The sequence below is a fragment of the Plectropomus leopardus genome, chromosome 18 (genome assembly GCF_008729295.1).
Source record: "Plectropomus leopardus isolate mb chromosome 18, YSFRI_Pleo_2.0, whole genome shotgun sequence".
Lineage (NCBI taxonomy): Eukaryota > Metazoa > Chordata > Actinopteri > Perciformes > Serranidae > Plectropomus > Plectropomus leopardus.
Window position 1 is genome coordinate 10,038,361 of NC_056480.1, and position 19,934 is coordinate 10,058,294.

The following is a 19,934-nucleotide window of genomic DNA, read 5'->3' on the forward strand; positions in this document are numbered from 1 at the left end:
TGCCCCCCTTTGCTCAGTTGCTCAGTGCCTATAAAATGATATGTTTAATATACAAAAATCTTTATTTTTAAAGTAAATGTTGTGAGGCAAAAATAACAATATTTCCCTTTGAAATAGTGCAGTGCCATAAAAAGAATAGTACCTCAAATTTGTACTAAAGTACAGTACTTGAGTAAATGTACTTAGTTGTATGTCACCACTGCTTGCACTTTACTTGAGTATTTATATTTTATGCAGCTTTATGCTTCTACTCCATTACATTTGTCTGACAGCTTTAGTGAGTGTTCAGATTATGTTTTTTCATCTCTTTCCTGTCCAGTGAAAACCATGTACCTCCAGATATGCTGATATCGAATGTTTGGGATAAACTGAAGGACGAAGTGTTCCTTTATGTGCTGAGAAAATTCTCATATTTACTTAAGACAATTAAAAGCCTCCTGGAACTGGGAAATGCATCATCACCAAGCTGAAAACAGGGATGTGTTTCTTTAAGTTTGTAATAAATTGACTATTTTGAAGTACATGGTTCTCACAGGACAATGGTGCTATTAATATATGATGATCAGATCTTGCAGAATATGATGCATTATGATAGATTAAACTACCCAACACAATGGTGGATATTCTTACAGGTAACATCCCCCTTCCCTCCCCCACCCTTTCTGACATCCAAAAAGATTAATAAAATATTAATAGTGGAGTGCAGAGTAATAGAGTAAGAGAAAATGACAGGGGAAAGCCATCTGGGACATAGTACAAAAAAACAACCTCTTAATCTCCTCTATTCTGCTGATTTTAATGCTGCATTTTGTGTCTTTTCTGCATCAATTTATGGTGCAAATAGCTTTAATTTTTATCAAAATAAAAACTCTCTGCCACTTATAGGAGGATACAAATACAAATGTTCTTAATACTGAGGGGAACATGTCCCCTGGATCCACCCCTCAAAACCACTTGTGGTTTTGAATACAGGACTTTAACTTATAAGTATGTGATATTAGTACTTTCACTTGAGCAAATGATCTAAATACTTCTTCCACCATCGGTTTTAATAGTTTTTTTTTGTAGAAGAAAATTCTGATTTTGTTCATATTTGTTACTTTTTTTGTGCAAATCACAAGTGCATTTTGAATTTATGTCCTTTTAACATGGCTTTTAATTGACGATCCTCCCTAGAAAGGTTTGCAAGATCGTGGATGATAAGTTTTCTTTCTGCGATTAATAAGTGAAATAGTTTCGAAAGCTACAGAGCCTTGTGCAGATGAAGTAATCCCACCCGCCCTGTCTCCTCGTCCCTGCAGATGAAGCCGCTCCAAAGCCTCGAGCCTGGCTAGCTGGCGTGAAACTGCGCAAATCACACATGACGCGAAACAGCTGGCCCGTGAGCCAAAGATAATTCCAATAAAAAAACAACTATAAGTGTTTTGATACACTTTCACTCCCTTTTCCTGACAGTTAGAGCCGCGCTCTTCCACATTCCCACTTCTCCCTCTCACTCTTCCAGGTACACGCCCTTTGACTTGTCAGGGGGAAAAGTTTTAAGGAAAGAAAAAAAAAACCTAAATCACGGAAGAGATTCTGCTGTCCTACTAGTTTGGCAAGTTCCCTGGGCTCAAAGCAGCGTAGAAAGGCGGAGAAGAGGGCAGAAACTCAAATTTGCGCACATTTATACACTTCTCTTGTCCCACAGACGGTATACGGTGAGTTGAATGCGTCTTTCTGGATTATTTTAAGTTTCTCCTGCGTGTAAGCGTTGTATTTGTTCATCGTTTTTGCCACGTTTCGATAGTCTTGCAGGAGAGCCATCCCATGAAACTTGGCCGCGGTCTGACTGCAGGACGGGTTTCAATGACTCAAGCCCTCAGAAAGTTTTCAGGCTCACGTTGCACTTTTGGAAAAGTTGATCATAGCTCGTGTTTATTATGCTTTTATTTGCTTTGTCGGTTTTATTGACGGAGTTTGATTGCCATATGCTCTCTCTCTCCTTCACTCGGAAAGATATTTGATATTTTGATGTGGATCAGTTGTCAAGTTGCCGATCAATTGTAAACCGCCTATGGAAAATTGACGTGACTTGAGCTGACAGTATTGAGCTTAAGCATTGTGTATCTAGTTGGCATACGGGTCGCGCGTAAAAGCGAAATTTTGCGCGAAATCAACACTTTGCGCACAATATGTTTTTCCACACAGGGGCCCCAGGAGAGTGACAGCTTGGCTGTCTGGGTGAATTTTTGTGGAGCTGTGTGGTTGATGACAACTCCGCTTAACAATGTTATCCAAATCAAACAGCGTATGGCGTTAATGGTGATGGTGCTGATCGTGTTGCGCAACGATCATCGATCAAATATGCATATTTTCAAACCGAACTGAGGATTTGGATGAAAGACGCTGCACGTCTGCTCACCGCAATTTGCAGCCACATCCTAACTTGTTCCTCTTTTAATATTTTATGCCACACGAGAGTATTGTCATTACTCTGCGCACATACCGTATCACGTTCGCCCATTTGGAAACGTAACACTCAATCTCCTTTGGGCTGTGGAGGGAAACGGGAAACCTCTGGTTGTAAGCATGCACATTTAATTATTTGTTGGGTTTTTTTGGGGGGCCTTTAAGCCAAATAACGGGGATCAGTTTGTCTCCTGTGTGGGAGAGGATGAGGCTCTGACGTGGGCAGGGTGATGCAATGCATTTGGCAAAATTAAGGCACGTGCTGGGACTGTGTCCAAGCGGGCAATACCACCTTAAGAATTGTCTCTGGGTAAATAATGAATGTGAGAATGGACATAAATGTCAATCCAGCAATAGAAGAACTGCTGGGTATTTTTGGACAGGACGCACAGAGAGCCGTTAAGGCCCTTGTGTACTCAGGCTGCTGGAGGGTGTGTCACCAACCGGTGCAGGAAGAAGTCCCCTAAAGTTCCTATAAAACATGCTGTGTGTCTAATATCACATAGAGTTCGCCGGATACATGATATAATGTTTTCAAAGATGTGGCAAATATACCGTTTTTATGAATCCACACATATGAAATTATTGTGACAGCTGTGTTGACAATTAAATATATAATGCCTCCTCTATTGCAGGGGTGTCAAACTTATTTTAGTTCAGGGGCCCAATTTGATGTCAAGTGGGCTGGACCAGTAAAACCATTCGATATTTTACAGTTTAAAAAAACTCTGATACTTTAAAAATGCTTGATTTTTACTATGGGTGTAGTTTGAGACATCCTGAACTCAAATATTTCCATTTTTGTCAAGAATTATGTAGCAATGTTTTTTTTTAATAGCGCCTCAGTTTTAAGATCTGATGTCATTTCAAGATACAAATGTGGTTCTAAATTTCTAAATTTACACAATATAAATGCTCATTTTTGTGTCTGTTTATTGTCAGAGATTTCCAAGGCTACCCCCCCCCCAAAAAAAAAAAAATCTGGGAACTGACCTTTTCATCAGAATTTCTCTTTTTTTTGTCTGTGATAAAATCGAGTTATTGAGAAATGTACTTCTATAAAATTTCACACCTTCCAAATTCATCCAGAGGGCCACCCGTGCTCTACTGCATGCAAACTTGTGGTTTTATTGTGCTGTTGTTGTGGCAGAATGGGACAGTTAGAGATCACGTCAGCGAGCAAATCTGGAAAGGGTCATGTGAAATTTTACCCTTTAATGGCCCTGTGCGACTGCGTCAAAGCACTCTGTCGCTCATGTTTTAATGAGACTAACAGGCTCGTGTCCTAATTTGCCACATGTGCTTGTAGTGACCGCTGCTGTGGAGAAATAGCTCGACTGGAGCGTGCCTGAGTGTGACACACACTTCAATACTTGAGATTTGTTGTCTGCAAACGACCACTAGCAAGATGCTCGCCCAGTGGAGACGAGGAGTCTGCAGTGTGTTTTCTCACCAGCACAAACTGTTGTTTGCTCTACCAGCATTTGAATACTGAAGCTGACAGACGAGTACAGTCGCTTTGAACATATCCCTCTCGATGCTTTGGGGCAAACTAGCTCGGAGTTGGCCTGTAAATTCCTGTCTAAGTGAGCTCCACAGACAGCAATGAATGGAATTCCTGCAAAGCTCTGTCACCTATTGGCATGTTTTACACTCAGAGAAATGTCTGTGGATTACCTGTACATCTGTCGACATCTCAGGTTATGATTGTCTCTATCTAAGTCATGTAACGTTTATGTAGGCTTCTGAATTGTTGTGAAGGAAGTCACTCCAAAGGGATATTTTGCCGATTTTCAACCAGCTTTTCAACAAAACTATGTGGGTAGTATGTGTAGATGAACTGTGGTAAACTTTCCTCCATCTAACCAGTGCCCAAATGACGTTATTTGGAGGAGTTTTGCTGGCTCTTGGGGCTGTTGATCAAACTACAGGCTGTCATTTTCATATTGCCCGCCAACCGCTGCCACCACCACGTACTCAAAGAGTATACAGCTGGTCAAGAGACACACCCGCCTCTTTCTGTGTCTCAAAATCCAATCAAATGGTGAAACCAAGCAGTGCTGATCAAATATTAATCAAGATTATGGCACTGCATTGACTTTTTTTTTGCCTAAATGTTTTCAGAAACATAGTTTAAAGCCTATTTTTGCTGTAATGGTGAGCGTCTGTGAACAGGAAGTGGGCGTCACTCTGCTGCCTGCACAGTTAAAACCGTGGATGTATTAAGAAAACCTGGATACAGCATGGGGGTGGTGCCCTGTTTATTCATATGAGAGCTGCTCAGTAGTGCATAGAGCGAAAAAAGCTCCATTTCCACGGTGTGAAACTACCAGAATCTTCTGCAGTGCCCATAGAGCATGCGCACTGAGCTGCGGCAGACTTCCAGTTTACCACCTCACTAGCTTGGTGGTGATCAAAAATTTTAATCTTTAACCTTAAATCTTGCAGCTCTGTTAGACTTTCCAAATGTTATCAGTCTTTATGTATTAAATCTTGATAGTGAAATGAGTCATTTCGCACTTAAAAAAAAAAAATCCACTGATTTATCGATGTCTCTTTCCCAGTGTAAGTCAATGGAAAAAAGTCTTTCTGGGCCCCAAAGCATTTTGTGACGGTGTAATTCCACTTTTGGCCAAAAAATTGGCTTCAAAGCCTGGCACTCTTGCTGGGGGCTCAGTGAAAACGGAGGCTGAAAAACTGAGCTCAAACAGTAAAACTAAGCAGAGCTGATCAAATATAAACCAAGATTCTGTCACTGAGTTGCATATTTCTCGCCTGATATGTCTTCAGAAAAACGTTTTATCTTTAAACGTTAAACTGTTAAACTGTAAAAAAGATCTGGCCCATGACACAATGCATAGTCGTAGGTTTTCTACCTCTTGAGCAAAAGCACTCGTTTATTTGATTTCTCTGGTCATTTAGCACCAATTTCAAAAGTATTATTGCCTTTTTACTGCAGATACAACGTGGTTTTATGTGGCCTTCTTTATATCGATGAAATACTTCTTTAATCAAAGAAAGGGCTAGCAAAGTGAAAACAAGGATGGGATAGTTGCAGGTAAAGGAAGAGAGAGTGGCACTGAAAGAGAGAGGCCGGTACAGCTGGTGAGAGAAAGACAAAAAAAGAGAGAGAGAGAGCAGAGCAGACAGGGACTAGGTAATCCCTTAGGTAATCTGAAGCCCAGTCCCCTCGGTAGCTTCACTAGATCAGATGACCTATCAAAGATCAGAACTTCCATTGTGCACTACAGCTTGTCTCTCAATCAGACTCCCTCTTACCCTCTCCACTTATCTAACGTCACCCTCCCTCCCTTATTGCGGCTTTAGACCCAACACCTGAAACGAAAGGCCTCGCAGGGACATGAGGAGATCCTCTGTTTCATTTTCCACTGCCTATCAATTGAATGTGTTTTGAATCATGCTGGAACTTCCTCCCTCACTCTGCACGCCACAGCAGCGACATGTTTAATCACTCGGTCTGCAGTTTGTTACTCTGTGTAACTGTCTAACACCACTGTCTCGACCTCTTCCTTTTCCCAGAGAGAGGAGTCATGGAGGCTGCTATTCAGACCGTGGTGAAGGTCTTCCTGAAGTCGACCAAAGGAAAGGAGAGTCTAGGAAAGAATCAGTTCCAGAGCCTCGTCAAGAGCCAGCTCTCCAACATCCTCTCGGTTAGGAAATCATCTTTGAACCTCTGAAATATCACCAACACCTGCATTATTTAACCCTTTGAAACCTGGATCGACATGCTGCGTGCAGATGCGCTCACAAGTGGTTAGACCTTCAAACCCTTAGCAAATTGATTTGCTTTTTTTTTTTTTTTTTTTTTTTTTTTAGAAACATGGGGGAAAAGTCAATGAGAATGTGGCAAGAAGTATTTCAGGAATTTTTTTTTTTTTTTTTATCAAAATGCTACGGAAAAATGTCCAAAAAACTATATTTATAATTATCATAACGATATATTTTACTTTTTTTTTTTTTAAACAATATTATAATTATTATTTGAGCACTTTTTTCCCCAGGTCTTTTGCTCATTTGTCTTTGTTGTTCATTTTTGGTATATTTTTTTTTAAGTAATTTTCTTTTACTTTTTTAAGTTTTTTGGTTATTTCTCCTAAGGTTGCTCACAGTGTTCCATGTTTTAGAAATAAATCAAGCACATTTGCTCAGGTTTTGAAAGAGTTAAACACCTCTCAGAAAAGTGCATCTTCCATCAGCACTGGCTACCTATTTAGGGTTTTAACATCATCATTGTAACCAAATGGGGCCGTTTCCCATGTTTTTAACAGAAATCACACAATTTGCTCAGTGTTCAAAGGTTTAAATTTATGCAAAAGGCATCTGAAAGAAAAGTGATGGCGCTCCAGGTGTCAGTGGATTGAGTTATTTACCATTTATTTGTTGCATCCGGCACCATTCTTTTTAAAAGTATGGTTACTGATGGTGAAGATTACATTATGAATTTTCTCCCATCACTTTGGGAGGCTCAAGGGAAAATATTAACAACTTTGGGGAGTGTCAAAATAAAATAAAAACAAAAACAAACAACAACAAAAAAAAACCGAGCCACTCTGTCCTCCGATTAAGTACAGTCCCTAATATACAGTTGGTGAATTGGGGAAAGTGATCCGATATGATAGAATGACAGTCATCAGCATTATAATGCAAATAGAGCTACTGATAGAGGGTCATTTACTTATCGAGTATTGTGTTTTCACCAGTGAGAGTCCAGATAGAGTTACTAATCATCATGGTTGATTGTCTCATGGTTGTGTGTGTCTACTCTCCAGGACACAGACAGCAAGGAGGCAGTCAACAACATGGGCCAGGGACTGGATGCTAACCACGACGGCAAGGTTGGTTTCGAAGAGTACCTGAAGCTGGTCGGTTACCTGGCGGTCTCACTCAGCGAGCAGCGCAACCTCGCCAAAGAGGAGCCTGCCCAAAATGCTGCGTCCGGACAGGTGGCACAAAGCACCCCGGACAAAGAGGAGGAGAAGCCAGAAGCAAATGCAGAGGTCAAGGAAGAAGCGAAGCCAGAAGCAAATGAAGAGGCAAAGGTAGAAGCAGTTTCTGTAGTAACGGTAGAGGAAAAGGCAGATGGAACGGTAGAAACAGTGGTAGAAACGGTAGAAATAAAGTCAGAGGGGGATACGCAGCCTGAGGTAGCGGCAGCAGTAGTGGCGGCGGCATTGGAGGAGGCAGCAGCAGGAGGGGAAGTGGTCGTGGTCGTGAAAGAAGATGATAAGAAGGATGAAACAGAAAAGGTGGTTGAAATTGCAGAGAAGCTGGCTGCAGCTGTGGACGAAGAAGTGGAGAAGAAGATAGAGGAGGCGACCTCATAGGGGACAATCCATTCTTACACAATAAAGAAATCACACTACATGCTTACATTCAACACTACACAAAACACAACACTAATGCCAAAAAAGTCAGTAAGCCACTAAAGTTTTTAAAATACAACCAACATTGAAATTATCATTATAAACTCAAACACTACAAACCCAGCTCTGAAAAAAAAATCTTAAATATGTTAGAAAAAATACATGACATGACAGTAGAATCATTGCTTTGTACTACTAGTTACCACTCTGTTCATATGTACAGCATGTGCATCCCACTATATAGCACATTTACCTCATTATGATAATATGATAGCATGCAGACATACACTATCATATGCATGCCATATCCCTGTGAAAACTTTACTGCAAAATATGATTTACTTGCAGCAGCACACTGACACATGTGACTAAAGTGTTACTGCAGCAAAGATGTTTAGTTCAAATACCGTCCTCCCCCAACTTTTATCTTTATCTGGGTCTTTTTATTGGAATAATTTGACAATTTTGGGAAACATGGTCATTAGTTTTCCTGCAAAGAGTTTGATCAAATGTTATACACTATTCTTATATGTGTCCATTGAGTATGAAGTTACCGTTAGCCGGTTAGCTCATTGTAGCACAAAGACAGAAACAGGGTAAAACAGTTAGCATGGCTCTGTTCAAATGTTACAGAATCCACCAACTTGTACCTCTAAAACTAACAAATTTGGCAGTTTAATCTTCAGTATTTGTTTAACAGCAAGATATAACACTCTAATTAGTGAACCTTATATGTGCTGCGCTAGCTGTTTTTCAGTTTCCGATGTTTATGTTAAGCTAATCGGCAGCTGTAGCTTCATATTTTAGCATGAAGGCTGAAAGGAGCTAGCATGGCTTTGTTCCAGCTTAACAAAATCTACCAACTACTACCTTCAAAGTTTAAAAATTAACATGCTAAAGGCTATCTCTGTCTGGGGCAGTTGAATCTTAATCTAAATTAGCAAAATGTAGGGGGATTTGTTAGCATAACCAAGCTAATTGTTTCCAGTATCAAACTTCTCATCTTACTCTCAGCAAGAAAGCTAATAATTAACCCAAAATGTCAAACTTTTCCCATAATGGTTGCATGAAAATCTGTCATTAACACTAACGTCAAATGAATCTTTTACATTTTCATTTTTTTAACTCACATTACTATGGAGCTGAGTTGGCATGACAATAAACAAATTGTTTTGCTGAAGCTTTGCATTACTCCACCCTCATCTCTCTCTTTCTAGTCTACTTTATGGCCTATCTGTCTCTTTTTTTTAAAAAAATCTGTAATTCCCAGAGAGGTTCACTTCATTTGGATTTTACAGTATATTCCTCATACTTGTAGTCAGCCATGTAGCCTATTAGAAACTGGAAGATCAAGCGTAGCCCTCGGCTAAATAATTAAGGTTCGTGAAGGGAATCCACACCAAAGGACCCTTATGGTCAAAAGGGAGCCCAAAATAGTCCCATGGGAGTGGGCTGGTGACTATAGGTGTCGGCCAGAGTAGGTGTTCATGCAACCTAATCCACCTAGATTAGAAGTGGTAGAGAAGAACAAAGAAGAAAGCCCATAACAGGTGTCACCTGGTGGCAGTTTACATCTCAAGTACTTTACAGTACAATTGGTGCTTTTTTATTTGTTGTGTGGCTTCCAAACTAAATGGCATTTCAGTGGTTATTGATCCATAAATGTGCAGGACGGTACATTTTCTGGAGTGACCCTTGGTAGCACTGAATGAAGTGACCGAAACTTGCTAATTGTTGCTTGCTTTCTGCTGGTTTTTGCACCAGTTGTTCAGGCTTGATTGCGTGTTTGTCAGTCACACCCTCAGTTTAAAGACCCTGTTGACCTGCAACTGGATCCTTGAGTCACAGGCATTGGGCAACTACTGGATTAGGCATTTGATGGGTAACACACCCTGGGACACAACAATTACATAAAAGTAATCCCGGGCTCCAGTGATCCTGCCCATCAGATGAGATGGTAGTGTCAGAGGGAGGTTTTTAAGCAGAAAAAAAAAGAATACTGAGCCATCAATATAAATCTTTGTGGTGTGATCTTTTACAACAGACTAAAACATAAGATGTTGCATGATATAAGAAAGTTTTTAGTATTTACATTGTATTGGAATTATTGTGGCCAAATATTTAAGTTCGACACGGCCTCTTTATATTTAACTTCTTAATCTAACTCTTTCTTGTTAGGACCACTATGGAAATCACTTGAAAAAAAAAAAAACCTTTGTCACATTATATGCAATTTGTTAATTACAATTTAATGATTTGTAAATTGTCTCATCATCAATAATGCAGCCATGAGAAAAAGGCTCATGTTGCAGCCAGGCCCTGCTATGCTATATCTCACCCTGGCCAGCTCGCACAGTGCGTAGGGCAAACAAACATTTTGGGCATGCTACCAAATGTGCACCTTATGCACTGTGGCAGCACCTGGCACTTCAAACTGCTCAGCAGCAAAATGGGCAAGACAAATAAACCTGAGTCATGTGGTCACCCTGCCTCGCTGCGACACTCCCATTGTAAATACTCTCTCATTTAAAACTCACTCTGCTCAGCCTTTATACTCGTAGTATTCTTACAAGTGCATAGTGTTTCCTGCATGCTCTGTTACTAACAAACTTATTTGACTTCTTTGGCTATTTAGGTTATATTACTATTATTTCTTTTATTAAAAATGATATTCTTTTTATATCAAAACATTTTCTAATCATGGTACTTCCTGTGAATAATGGAAACATATCACTCTCTTGCACCATCTACAGCCAGCTTTTTGTTCATCATGCACATAGGCCTCTTTGCATCTTGTATGTCTACATATCTATATAGATATGTTTAGGTATAGATGCATACTGTACCTTTTTGCTATTCCTCTTAGGCCAGGCATGCATTTGTGCATCTTTATGTTCTTTCCTTGCTCTCAATCAATCATCATAAGTAAAAGTATGGTGAAAAAGAAACTGGATTAAGTAAAATTCACTTTCAGAATGTCTTGCACAACTGATTTCTGGATTTGGCATGAACAGATCTAAATAAAACATCATCTGGAAGTTATTCTATCGTAGCTAATGCTTTCTTTTGACCTATTTGGAAAGTCGGATGGATGGAGTGAATTGTGAGATCTACGTTTTTCTCGGTCGAGCTGTCTGCGCTGGAAGTTTTTTGTTACTGTCCCATAGTGTGAACCCCACCCAACCCTAACTCTGTGTAGATTAAAAACATGCTGGAACAAAACACAGCAGATTTGCAGCAGGGAGTGTTTGCAGACAGATTTTTCATTGACACACAATAAGTTTCATTCATTCTGTGACACAGTAGATGAAGATAAAACGCCTGTGTTGTAGAATCCCCCCCCCAGCGGATATAATAAGTGTACATACAAGTGTATGGATGTGCTTTTGGGTAAAAGTGTTTGTGATTATGGGACCATTCCCAGGATATTGTGCAGGCTTTCATCATTGTGTGTTCTGTTTATTTCCTGCCAAGTACTAGAGGGTGTGTGTGTTAAGCAGCTGGACTCGTTTCAGTCCACTGTCATGTCCAGTAAACTCCACTATGCTAGTATTTCAACTACATATGTAATGCTGTATCATTTTTGCTAATTCTATGTAACATGTGTAATGGCTAATATTGAATAAAACTGTGACGATAACATATTTTTATGAGCGTGGCCTGCTTTATGTTCTGTTACTTGCAAGAATCTTGTTATATTATGGTGTCACTACCATATTTATTTCAACAGTGTATTAAATTCCCCTGTAGAATACAGTGTATTCCCCTGTATTCTGCAGGGGAATACAAGATATTCAGTGCGATACTTTAGTTAACCCTTTAAAACCTGGGCAATTTGGTTTAATTTCTTTTAAACATATGGGATGAAGGCAATGAGCAACTCAAGAAGAATTGACCCAAAAACTAGCAAGAAATTATCAAAAAGAACAAAAATATTACTTGAAAATTTGCAACAAAAAAATCAAAACAATCAACTTTTTATTACTGCTTAGTCCTCTATTTTGATCAAGTATGCCATTTAGCTTTTTTTCTTTTTTTGAACAATTATAGTTAATTAAAAGGGGCACTATCTCTATAAGCCATTTTGGCTTCTCATTGCACAGTGTTTCATCCTTTTACCTTAATCCTTTTTTTTAAAAAGAAAAAAGAAGATAGAAAAATAATAAATGGATGCAGAGAAGGCACAAATTGGTGCATAAAAATTCATGCAGGAAATTAGGTGTTTGATGCTCAATCCCCAAACCCCCATTTCACATGTGTGTCCACTGATGTTGAAACCTAACCTACTCCCTTGTGTGTGTGTGTGTGTTTGTGTGTGTGTGTGTGTGTGTGATGGAGAAAGAGAACCAGCAACATGAGAGAGAAACAGAAGTATGTAAATGTGAACGGGCTTGCGTGGGGGGGGGGGGTTGGAGGAGGAGGCAGAAGAAGGGCAGCTGATATTTAAGCCACTGGCAAACTCTCTCCCCATCCATCTCTGCCTTGGCTCAGTCCCCTGCACCTCTTCAGACACAAAGGAGGCCCTCCATCAGCACTCAGGTAAGACAGACAGCATGGAGGGGGTTTCTTCACTGCACTTTCTCCTCTGTATCTAATGAACCTGTAAAGTAAATTAAAAGCATTTTATCAGCTGTGCAACTGCAGTAAATGGCTGTAAAATCAAAAAAACCTTCATAGCAGAAGGATACTTAATAGTGGGTGCTCAGCAAAGGACTCTGAAACAAACTTTTTTTGGAGTTATTTAAATATTTTTTACTTGTACAGATACTTTCTGCTGATGTGAAAGCTTTGAGAAGAGCATGGTAGGGAGTTTATACATGAAACAAGTGAAGCCAAAAGGGATTTTGATGACAATATAGTGGTAATAATGAAGACTAAAGTATGGAAAATGTATGACAAGGATTTACTAAAGCGTAACTACATCAATGTTTCCTATACTTCCTATACTTTTGTACCACATTTTAATTTGACACGTCACTCAGCATAGACCCGGCTTCATCATCAAGTTTACATAGTGTATATTCATTATAGTCAATATTGTGTTACTGATGGCATTTTCGTCGCCATGGTTCCCTATTGTATTGTGTCAGTCAACGAGACAGATGACCCCTATAGATTTTCCAGTTAGCCAGCTTTGGTGTCCACTCGCCTCCTCTTTTGTCTCCACGGCCTCTGACTCTGACCTCTCCGGCACAATGCTCTGCTGCATGACGAGAGGCAATAACCGGCTGACTGACATTTAGCATCCCTGTCTCCTTTTGTAGTAGCTGATAGTTAATAAATCATGCACAGGGATTGGCTGACAGATTAATTGTGCCCCTCATTGTTCTGTATTTATGGATTAGCCTCAATATAATGCTGTAGACTTTTATGTTTATATTGCAAGAGTTGTAAACTTCGAACAAGAGGATGAAGATTGCATGTGACTGAGTGAAAGCGGAAGTGTGCCATCGCCTGTAAGCACGAGTAAGAGTATACAGTACGCTGCCGCCTCAGGTTACTCGGCTGCAGTCAAGTTTTGTGTTTCTCTCCCGGCTTTTATCTTGAATGATGCGGTTGTTACACGATCAACAGACTGAGAACATGCTCAACACTGAAACCACTTTTCACCGATACCACAGTGTTAATTGTTGCATGCATTACTCATTCAGCTCGCAAGAGTGATAACCCAAAGAGTGGACTTTCAAAACAGCGCAAATGTTGACTGTCTCTGAGGTGACATGAAGAGTGCTTTTCTAATTGACAGTGACTTATCTGTGTCTGTGTGTGCAGTCTCTCCACAAGTCCAGCAAAGGAAGCTCCAAGATGCCGGACACAATGTGTGTAAGATTGTTCAAAAAGCTTTTCCAACGCTATCCTCCATCTTTCCCATACAAACTTCTGAGATGTAAAACCCAGTAAGGTCACACACACACCACGGGCGTAGATTTTGGGGGAATGCAATAAAAACATGAAAGGTTGCAGAGAACTTTTATTTTGACATGACTAACCTTTTGAACCCTGAGCAAATTGGCCTGATTTCTTTCAAAAACATGGGAGGAGGGCAATGAGCAATGTAACGGGTGAGAAATGAGTAAAAAAAATTACAAGAAAATTGCCTGGAAAAATTGCACAGAAAATAAACAAAACAAAACAGGGAAATAAACTGGAAAGAAGTGTTAGTAAATATTAAAAATAATTCTGTGAAAATAAAATTAGAAATGATAATAATAACAAAATTTAAAAAATATAGAATTTTCATAGTTACAAATATAGTTCTCTGGAAAATTGTCCCAAGAAATCTGTTAATTAATTTCAATTTGTGGAACATTTCTTACCAAGATGCTCAGTGCCTTTTTCGCTATGAAAGAAATCAAACCAACTTTCTCAGAGTTTAAAGATTTAGATGCTTCTGAAAGTGATGTTTCAGAGGATGAAAAACATATACACCTAAATTCATGCAGAAAAGGCATAAATTGGTGCATAAATAGTGTTTGATAATGAAAATTTCAGATGACCCCAAAACCTCCTCTTTCATATGCACTCCCCCATGGTAATGAAACAAAACCTATGCCCTTGGCACACACAGTGACCACACTACTTAAATTAGGGTCAGTAGCCTCTGCACTTACATGCACTATTCAACCTGTAGAAATGGGAAAACCTCTCTCCTTCCGAACTTCCGTCAATCTACCTCTCCAACTATCACCTTGACTTGGAGGTGGCTCCACTCTTGTCTGCCATGTGACCGCACATGCAGCTGGGGCTGGAGCGGGCATTTTGTGACAGACTCTGACCTTTTGACCTGCTACCTTTTCCAGCATGTCCAAGGAGCCCAGTTCCAACCTGGAGAGTGCCATGCAGATGCTCATAAAGACCTTCCACAAGTACTCTGGGAAGGAAGGCGACAAGTACACGCTGAGCAGGGGGGAGCTGAAGGAGCTGCTACTAGAGGAGCTGGGGACTTACTTAGGGGTAAGAGACAGAGTGTGTGAGGAGGCAAATATGCGGTTGTACACTAACGCACTGATGCAGTTTGCAAATATGTGAGTGGAGTTATGCGCTCACATACTCAGACGCACAAGTTCAGACAAGCTTGTGCAGCAGTGCCCACACACACTCATCACAGAGCACACATTCTTAACTCTGCCTCTCTCTCTGTTCCCCCTCTCGGACAGGGCTCCAAAGATAATGAAGCGGTTGAGAAGGTGATGAACGACTTGGACGCCAACAACGACGGGGAGGTGGACTTCACCGAGTTCATCATACTGATGGGCGCCCTTACCGTCGCCTGCAACGACTTCTTCCTGGATTGCAAAACAGATGAGAAACCGAAAGATGACAAAGGCGAGTCGGCGGAGAAGAAGGCTTGAATCAATGCAAGAGAGGAAGAGGGGGGGAGAAAAGTGGGTGGGAGGGAGAGGTGGAAAGAAGGAGAAGGGAAGGAGAAGGAGGGGGGAGAACTGTGAGAGAAAGAGGACAGAGTTGCGCTGGATTTTTGTCTTATGCAATTTGTAAACTAAACATGAGGGAAGCAGCCCAGCAGATAGTTTGTGGGTTCACAGCACACGGGGACACTCAGCAGGAATTTTCTAACTGTTTGTCATACCACAGCAAATCCGGAGCTAGTTGCACTCAAAGCAGGGAGCGACTTTACATACAGAACAGGGTATAGAGGAGAGCGGGGTTGGTGGGGACATTTATGTACGGACATGAAATAACCCTCCATTTCTCAAAAACTGCTTGAACAACAATACAAATAATTTAATCCCAGAAAAGATACAGGTGTCTGCAAACAATTTATCAAGTTTTCAGCCTAACCTAAATGTGAAAGGCACATTTCTGATAATATACAAGGAGGGAATTTACCCCAAATTCTGCCTTGCTGGGACAGTTGGGACACCTTGTTCTGGGCATAAAAAAATCTGTTAAATTGAAAAATTGATTGCAGTTTAAACTTGAACACCTTATATCTACACTTTGAAAAAAATTTGTTATATTATTCTATTTTCATAAATTACTGAAGTTCAGCTCATAAATACAAACAATATTTATTAGGTCAGCACTTCCAGGTTGCAAGTGAAGGTGTGGCTGAGTATGAGCATGGTGGATGATCAACACATTCACCTCCCAAGTTGTCAAACTTGTCGACTAACATGTCGACTTTTACGTCAACATATTAGGTATCCTACTGCGTCTGATGTTTACGTTCAGGGATGCTGCAACTACCGCCAGGATGTCAACAAAAGCACATGGTTAGGATTAGGCAACAAAAGCATGTGGTTAGTTTAAAAAAAATCACAGTTTGGCATTACATCGATACGGGATGCGAACACCAGGCACCCAGGTGACAATCTGTGGTTTGTTGGGCCCCCCTCCTGCCTCCCTGCCCAATAGGGACCTTCTCCTTATATAACATTATTACCAGCTGTGTTTCAACCTGCCACCGTCCAGCGGCATATGATATGGCCATAACAGGTTCTGTCGGGCCACATTATCAACCAACAGTGCCCGTCCATGTATCATACTGCCACGTCATGTGCTGTCCGGTTGACCGCCTGCATATTATATTATCCTGAAAGAATAGGCATAGTTGCTGTCTAACTGGCTAGAAATGCACTGTCCCCCTGTCCCAACTGACCCCGCTCTCCCCTACTTCAACATTTAACAGTTTGTCAGTTTCTTGTATGTTTTGAATAATGCACTGAAAAGGAAGTTTTGCAGAACGCACACCAGGATGTTTGAGCACTTCTTGCACATGAATAATTTGTGAACATATATTACAGATTATCATATTATTGTATGTACTCAGCGTTGAACATTATAATTTATCCCCTTTTTCTTGTGCATATTTTGTAATCCTTTTTGGTAATAACCAATGCATTCTTCAAAAATATTAAACATTGCATATAACCAGCTACTCATTGTGGTGCGTTTTGGTTTCACATATTGCTGCACAAGCATTCATTGACATGAATCACTGCACCTGGAAATCAAGTTGAATGGCGCAGAGACAGACAATGCCAGCAAACTGTGAGTGTGTTGGTGTGTGAGCGTCCGTGTGTGTCTCTCTCTCTCTCTCTCTCTCTCGCTGTTTGTGTGTGTGTGTGTGTGTGTGTGTGTGTGTGTGTATTGGGGATTCCCACAGAGTAAACTGCTCCAGCTCACACATCCTGCCAACAATATCCTGCAAGTCTTGTTCCACTAGATATAAGCTGACCCAGATGTTTAACTTGGATCGGCATAGAAAACTTCTTCAAAAGAGAAAGAGACAGAGGGAGGAGAGAAAGATAGAGATAGAAAGAGAAAGAGAGAGGGTGTAATGGTAGATAAAGGGTGTTCGTGTGCATGTGTGTGTCTGCATGTGTTTGTGAATGAAGGAAGGGCTGCATTGGTGGGGAGTGAATCCAATTTATGGAGTGCATTAGTAAAGTATGTAACTTGGAAAGCAGTGGTATAATCACAGAGGAATGTTCAAGTTGCTGTGACTGTTAACACACTTACTATCCCCCGGTGTCTAACACACACACACACACACACACACACTGACACAGACATGCAAGCACACACAGATCGGTAAATCAACACATCTTCTTCCACGTCATTGGCTTTTACAGCTGCTCGTCAGTTTGAAAGAAGAAATGCTGAATCACTGATCCTCTCCTTTCAACCAGAGACATTAACTCTTTGGTGTAATTGTGCTTGAACACTGATGAGCCTCCTCTTCTTACCTTCCGCAATATTACTGTAAGAAACTGACTCCAGGTCAGCCTGCATCTATGGGCGGGGTCCGTGCTATCTGCTTTCATTCCTCAGCCCTGCTGTGTTCTCTGAATGCGTCCTCTGATTGGGCGGTTTGAATATTTGAGCTTGAAGTACTTGCCCCGCAGATAGGTAAACAATTCAAAACAAAACAGTGTTCAAGACTGTTAACCCTGTTGTAGCCAGAGGGCAAACAAACAACCTGTGATGACTGTTAACAGCCTCGGCTACCTGTTTTCTGGTTTTCAAAGGAGCAATAAAACAGTTCTTTTCATGTAGGACAAAAGACCGCAAAAACACCTCATAGAAAATAATCAGCAACTTTCTAAAATTACAAAAGGGCAATGAATAAGGCAACTGCAGGTGCATTAGTTTAAAATTATTTAATATGCTGAGTAAATGGTTTCAACAATCACATGTAACACACATTCCTACAGTGATGGAAGAAACATTCAAATTCTCTTCTCAAAAGTACTAATATGGCACCAAACCCAATTGCCAGAATGACTGTTGGAATTATATGTTTCTGCACACCACTGATATGTAGCATTTGTACATTTCTCATGTAGCCCAGTAGTCTTCCACAATGAGTGGTCATGATATGATAGATGGGATAGCAAAGAAGAAAGAAAATTCTTCACACAATTTACATTTATTTCCCAAACTTTTCTTGTATCGTTTCTTTTTTTTTTACTTAAATTACTTAAAAAGTGGACATTTATTAAAAATTCCATGTCCTTTCAGCTATAATAAGTGTGCATATTTTAGACTATATATTTATTTTGTATTCAAATTTAGTACTTGTTAAAGGCAATGAAATTCCAGTTGGATTTTGTATGGCGTTAACCAGAGGAGGCTCATGTTTGCACAATTAATTTTGGGCTCATAACTTCAGTGCAGCTGCAAGACAAGGCGAGATAGGCATCCACCAGGAGTTATGCTCTGGGGCAGTTACTTAATTTTCAGTCACATGGCCTCTTCAGCCACACTTGGACAAACAATGGCTGGAAGACATACTGCAAACAGTATCTAAAGCCACGCCTGACCTTACAAGGTGAGTCGTTTCAGGCTAAAAGGCTAGAGTCTAGGCTGATGGATCACACGTGGCAGGTGCTGCCTGTGTGAGGAGAGGAGATGAGCGACACAGAGCCAGGACATGTCACTGGCAATGGGCCTGACGCATCTGATAAGGAAGGCAGGGACACTTCGGTTACCAACAGAGCAGGTCAAGCGACACCCAGATGTCAAGCCACCACGTCCATCAGGCAGCCATCACGTCATGAAAGCCTGAGCAGCAACTGCATAAGAACAGAGTGGCACACATGTGAGAGCAAAATGAAATCGCTTGTTCAGGTATACAATAGCATAGATGGCTCCAGGTCTATATCATGTGATGATTAACTCCTTTCCAGGTGTAGCTCTCTCTCTCAAGGGTAGAATTTGAGAAGGCCCGCTTTCCTCAGGTTCATGAAATCCATCTTGATAGAGGAGCGGAGGGAGACCTTATGGCCGCAGCACACTGCCAGAGAGCAGTCATGAGACATATGAATTACAAGGATCTGGCACTCCAGATTTATAAAGAATACACTTTGATATAACAGGCAGCACTGGAGAGTAACTAATCACATTCACTCAAGTCCTTAAAGGTCCAGGGTAGGATTTAGGGGAATATATTGGCAAAAATGAAGTATAATACTTATAACTATGTTTTCATTAGTTTATAATCACCTGGAAATAAGAGTCATGTTGTCATCACCTTCAGGACCCCAGGAAAGCTGCTCAGCCTAAATTTTTTCCAGTGGCCACTTGGGGGTATTGCAGCAAAGAAATCCCCTATAAACATTTTCCCTATAAACCACTACTGTAAAAGGAAGTTTGTAAAACTGTTGACAGGACACCTCGAATTGATAACAAGGTCAGTTATTAATCTTTCCGTTCTAAATTTTTGAGCCATGTTGGTTTTATATTTGTAAAACATTTCCAAAGCAGAGAAACTGATATAAAAATCTGTAACATCACAGTGTTAAGTCTATGAGCTGAGCGGGAACTTGCAGGCTGAACCAGCAGGAGAAACAATACTGCTCATATTCAAGGTGCTGCATACCACGGGAGTAAACCCGACAGCAAGAAAACTTTTTCAGAGTATGTGTTTTAGGTGAGCAACTCTACAGGAATGAAGAGGCCTCATCTTTGGTCCACTAGGTATTATTAAAGTCTATGGTTACATTTTGTTGCCTCCTTTTCCTTTAAAATGATTTTTGCATGGATTTGAGTGTGCAGATGTGCTTTTTTCACAGCAGCACTGGATATCATGGAGAGACTGTAGTTCTGCACAATGATTGGACGGCTGATGACAGT

The 19,934-nt window shown here is 40.6% G+C and overlaps 2 protein-coding genes across 2 annotated transcripts; both read left to right on the forward strand.

Annotated features, from left to right (window-relative positions):
* Positions 1–1,553: 1,553 nt before the first annotated feature.
* On the forward strand, positions 1,554–11,479 carry s100u (S100 calcium binding protein U). The gene is made up of 3 exons (XM_042506760.1): positions 1,554–1,700; positions 5,992–6,122; positions 7,242–11,479. Exons 2-3 carry the CDS (start codon positions 6,003–6,005, stop codon positions 7,794–7,796), a joined length of 675 nt encoding a protein of 224 aa, XP_042362694.1. The 5' UTR covers positions 1,554–1,700; positions 5,992–6,002; the 3' UTR covers positions 7,797–11,479.
* Positions 11,480–13,640: 2,161 nt separating this feature from the next.
* On the forward strand, positions 13,641–15,187 carry s100s (S100 calcium binding protein S). Its single transcript, XM_042506651.1, has 3 exons — positions 13,641–13,654; positions 14,636–14,789; positions 14,993–15,187. The coding sequence occupies exons 1-3, from the start codon at positions 13,641–13,643 to the stop codon at positions 15,185–15,187; spliced, it is 363 nt and encodes a 120-aa protein (XP_042362585.1).
* Positions 15,188–19,934: the final 4,747 nt, after the last annotated feature.

Coding starts and splice junctions, on each gene's coding strand:
- s100u (XM_042506760.1), top strand. CDS start 6,003: ATGGAGGCTGCTATTCAGACCGTGGTGAAGGTCTTCCTGAAGTCGACC. Junction 6,123..7,241: donor AGCTCTCCAACATCCTCTCG/GTTAGGAAATCA, acceptor TCTACTCTCCAG/GACACAGACAGCAAGGAGGC.
- s100s (XM_042506651.1), top strand. Junction 14,790..14,992: donor AGCTGGGGACTTACTTAGGG/GTAAGAGACAGA, acceptor CCTCTCGGACAG/GGCTCCAAAGATAATGAAGC.